General features: G+C 32.8%; 1 protein-coding gene across 1 annotated transcript; it reads right to left on the reverse strand.

Moving 5' to 3' along the window:
- Positions 1-1,200: 1,200 nt before the first annotated feature.
- On the reverse strand, positions 1,201-3,561 carry LOC125807940 (heavy metal-associated isoprenylated plant protein 7). The gene is made up of 5 exons (XM_049487696.1): positions 3,400-3,561; positions 3,074-3,299; positions 2,783-2,997; positions 2,584-2,671; positions 1,201-1,931 (listed from the first exon to the last, which is right to left on the reverse strand). The coding sequence occupies exons 1-5, from the start codon at positions 3,406-3,408 to the stop codon at positions 1,459-1,461; spliced, it is 1,011 nt and encodes a 336-aa protein (XP_049343653.1). The 5' UTR covers positions 3,409-3,561; the 3' UTR covers positions 1,201-1,458.
- Positions 3,562-4,137: the final 576 nt, after the last annotated feature.

Raw genomic sequence — 4,137 nt, forward strand, 5'->3', positions numbered from 1 at the left:
TGTATAGTTTTGATATCCACTTACTTTTACAACTTGATATGTCCATTATAAAGATATGGTCATAAAGTTGGATATTATCACTCCTACAATATACTTGTGGTTAACATAATTTGTTGGGATTGATTTAGATTTAAAATTGATTTTCTATATATTATAGTCATACTCATCTCAATCCTCAAATTTTGGTTTTCGATATTGATCAATGAAATTATGTTGTTCACGCTTTAGTTTGCTTGGTTGAGTGTGTAGAAGTATAAAATTATCTCATATTGATGGTATGTGGATTTCTCGGTATATTTATATGAAATAACAACAATATATATTAGCCCAATCCTATATAATGTGTGAGAAGAGTGGTGTATAGAGACTTTGTTTCTATTTTGTGTGGATAGAAAAGTTTTTTTCAATAGATTATTACTCACAAAAAGTATTTTCAAAATAAGAAAATATTGTAGAAAGTAAAAGTACATAAAAAAATACTAATAATGATAATTAGAAGAGGGGAGCAGACAAGATGCTCTAAACTAGAATCTTGTTGGAAAGAGAAAATCGTTCAAGATGCTTTTAAGTCTAAACTAGAACCAAGTTGGAAAGAGAAAATCGTTTAGTTATCTACTAATCTTTTATCCTAAAACTCATTTTTCATACCTTTTTATCTTAAATTATATCATGACTAATCACATCTTTAGAATAATTATCACCTCATATGCCAACTTTTGGAGTTAAATCAGAATCTAAGGTTCACCGTCCATTATAATTTTTTATATTAAAAAATAAAACCACTAGATAATTTTTGTTATAACAAGCTAAACATTTAACAATACAATATTTTGGTTTGTTTACACAAGAAAATAGTTATTTGCAAATCATGATTTATAAGACAATATCACATATTTATCATTACAAAGGAAAAGCTTACATCGTGAATGAACATTCCTGTCTTAACCAACACGCCATTATATTCTTACCCAACTGTTAGTTTTCCGTTGGCAATAAAAGGATCGAAAGAATATCACTCACGCATTATAATATTCAACAACCAAAGAAGAGACCGTTTAACAACACCTAATCTAACCATACAAAGAGTAAAACTATATTCACGTCAGACTCCACTTGTGAAATTACACGACAGATTGTTGTTATATTACTCCATATTTTTAAGAAGAGAGAGGACCAAGCAGGGTGAAGATTAAACAACTATGAAGTTCCAAGTACGATATTTAAAATTTTCATATAGTACTGTTTATTGTATCATACATATAGGGAGTATATAACAACATAAAGAAAACAAAAACAAATAAAAAAAGTACAAAGGGCTCACAAAATTCTACAGTATTTGTCTAGCAGATCACTTGTAACTTAGCGAGTCCCAAGACAAAGCCTCACATGAAGAGAACCACGCAGCACAAGAGGGGTTGGACGTACATTTCCCTTTTTACCCCTCACGTCCCTCCAAATTTACATCACGGAACATGCATTCGGATTTTCATCACTGAAAATCTGCGGAGGTGGAGGGTACGCAAACATTTCATGTGCAAGCCTCTGTGGATTATTATACAGCTGATGATTCTGAGGATGGTGATAGTAGTAAAACTCATTCTTCTTCACATCTACTATTGGATCGACGTCGTTTTGTACAGCTTCTTCCTTAGCTGCTACTACGGCTTCTTCCTTAGCTGGTGCGGCTGCTTCTTCCTTCTTCTCCTCTTTGTTGTCACCTTCTTCAACTTTCTTCGCTTCGGTTTTCTTCTCTTCCTTTTGATCTTCTTTGGGCTTAGCCGCCTCCTTCGCTTTCTGTTCAGGTTCTACTTTCACAATAACTGCCCGTTTTCCAGTCCTTTTGCTTACATATTCCACCAGTTTTGTTGCCTCAAACACACCTTTCACTGTCACTTGTGAGTTTTTCAAGTCCGGTTCTGCATTCTCCACACCTAAATTAATTCAAGAAAAGTTAACATCAAAGGCGGATTCTGAATCCAAACTCCATAAGTCTAAACTTCAAGGTTTTTAGCATTGGATACTAAAAAGAAGATGTCATTAAGTAAAAAGGAATATCAAAAATTTGACGGGAAGCTGAAGCAGCTACTGTCGAAGTAGCAGACACAAAAACAATGACTTGCAAAAAAGTATTTATTTAGTACTCTTAACTTATTTCTTGCAATTTTAACAGATTTCTATACCATCCGGAGCCCTAAGGCTAGCTTGATGGTATCAATTTCCCAAGTTACTTGCAACTTTTGATGATACCTAACAGTCAATACTAGTTATTGATTTCAAAGATTCAAATTAATAGTTTATCAAGTGAATATATTTAGTAAGTGGAAGACATGTGATTTGAATTAATTAAACTCAAAAATTGAAGAATTTTAAGAGAATCATATTAAGAATTGAATATTCTATTCCCTACTGATATAAAGAATGTAAGATAGTGAAAGGTGGTATAGAATCCTTTTAAGTATCCAATGCTATTTTAGAGATCCAAAAAGGAAGAAAAAAAAACTTTCTTTAACAAATACAGCTGAAAAGTGTAACAAAAACACAAGCAAAAGAGATGAAAATAATTAAAATTTTAAATAATCTTGCCTTTCATTTTCTGTATACGTCTTTTGATTTCTTGTGCACAAGCCTCACAATGCATGTGAACTCTCAGAACTACTGTAATCACCTGAGGCTGCACAAACAAATACAGAAAACCATTTGCATATATGACTTTTACATTAAAAACAAATAAAGAGAGAGAAATAAATACTAAATAAGTACTGAATAAAATAAATAAATATACCTCCTCTTTTTTCTCTTCGGCTTTAACGGCTTCTTTTTCCTCCGGTTTCTTGGGCTCTTCGGCCGCCGCCGCCGGTGGTTTTGGGATTGGAGAGAGAAGCTCAACTTGACGATGACTCTTTTTCTGTATTCTCTCCAATACCTTCAACGGATCTGCTTTTTCCCCTTTCACTACAACCTTGTGAGTTTTGCAATCCGTCAACACATCTTCAACTCCTATAAAAAAAATAAAAAAAATCATTCAATTTATTTATATATCAATCATCCAAATAAATAAAAAAATCATTAGTACCTTGGAATCCTTTGAGCGATTTGCGGACTTTACGAGCACAACCTTCACAATGCATGAAAACTCTCAAAACAATTTCCGGCGGTGGAGGTGGAGGTTCTGGTTTCGCCTCTTTTGACTCTTCCTCCGCCTTTTTTTCCTCTTTCTTCTCTTCACCACCACCGCCGTCGCTTGGCTTTTCATCTTTCGGTGCCTCCTCTTTCTTCACTTCTTCTACCTTCTTCTCTTCCTGAATAATAAATTTATTAATAAGCACAAAGCCAAATCAATCAATCAAAAATCACAACCATCAAAAGAAAAAAAAAAGAATGAAGAGAAAGCAAATCGACCTCTCCCATTGTTAAACAGAAATGGAAATGTAGCTGTTACAGGTTTGGTTTTTTCTCTCTCTTCTCTTTTTATGGAGAAAAGAAAAAGTGTGGGGAAGTAGGCTAGTGATGGAGCATCAGATCTAAGGGAGAAAGAGCACTCACTCAGTTGCACAGTATGATAGCGGCGTTATAAGCGTGGCTGTTATATATAGGTGGCACGTGCGAGGGAAATACAGTCATCATACTTCTGGCACTCTTAAAAAAATGCTATTAAGGGGTAGTGGGATTATGGTCAGTAGTTAGGCAAAGATTAGTGACTAGGCAAGTTATTAGTATTTGGGAGATGAACTATACATTAATCATGATTACTGATGAAAGAATTTTTAGATGAATCATTATTTATATTTTTAAACTCGTTCTAAAATAAATAAATGAATATAATTACAAATATAATCTGATTTTATGTCCTAAATAAAACCCATGGAGAACTATTTTTAGCTACGATTTTCACTACTACAAAAAAAATTAATTTAAACAACTTTTTTGGGTTATAATATTTTGATTTTATTTTTAGTACCAAATACTCATAAATAAAATTAACTATAATTTTGTCAAACTATATTCTACCAAGTACCAATTATGAATCTTATTTTTTTTAATCACCAATAACTGGGCAATAAATATTTCTCAATCAGAAGTGTAGAACATAATTTTTTGGAGTTATTTTTTCGAACTAACTATAGCTAACTAGATCAC

This window comes from Solanum verrucosum, unplaced genomic scaffold (assembly GCF_900185275.1).
Source record: "Solanum verrucosum unplaced genomic scaffold, falcon-dt-bn FXZP01000183.1, whole genome shotgun sequence".
NCBI classification, from domain to species: Eukaryota; Viridiplantae; Streptophyta; class Magnoliopsida; order Solanales; family Solanaceae; genus Solanum; species Solanum verrucosum.

Coding starts and splice junctions, on each gene's coding strand:
- LOC125807940 (XM_049487696.1), bottom strand. Junction 2,998..3,073: donor ATCGCTCAAAGGATTCCAAG/GTACTAATGATT, acceptor TTTTTTTTATAG/GAGTTGAAGATGTGTTGACG. Junction 2,672..2,782: donor CCGAAGAGAAAAAAGAGGAG/GTATATTTATTT, acceptor TTGTTTGTGCAG/CCTCAGGTGATTACAGTAGT.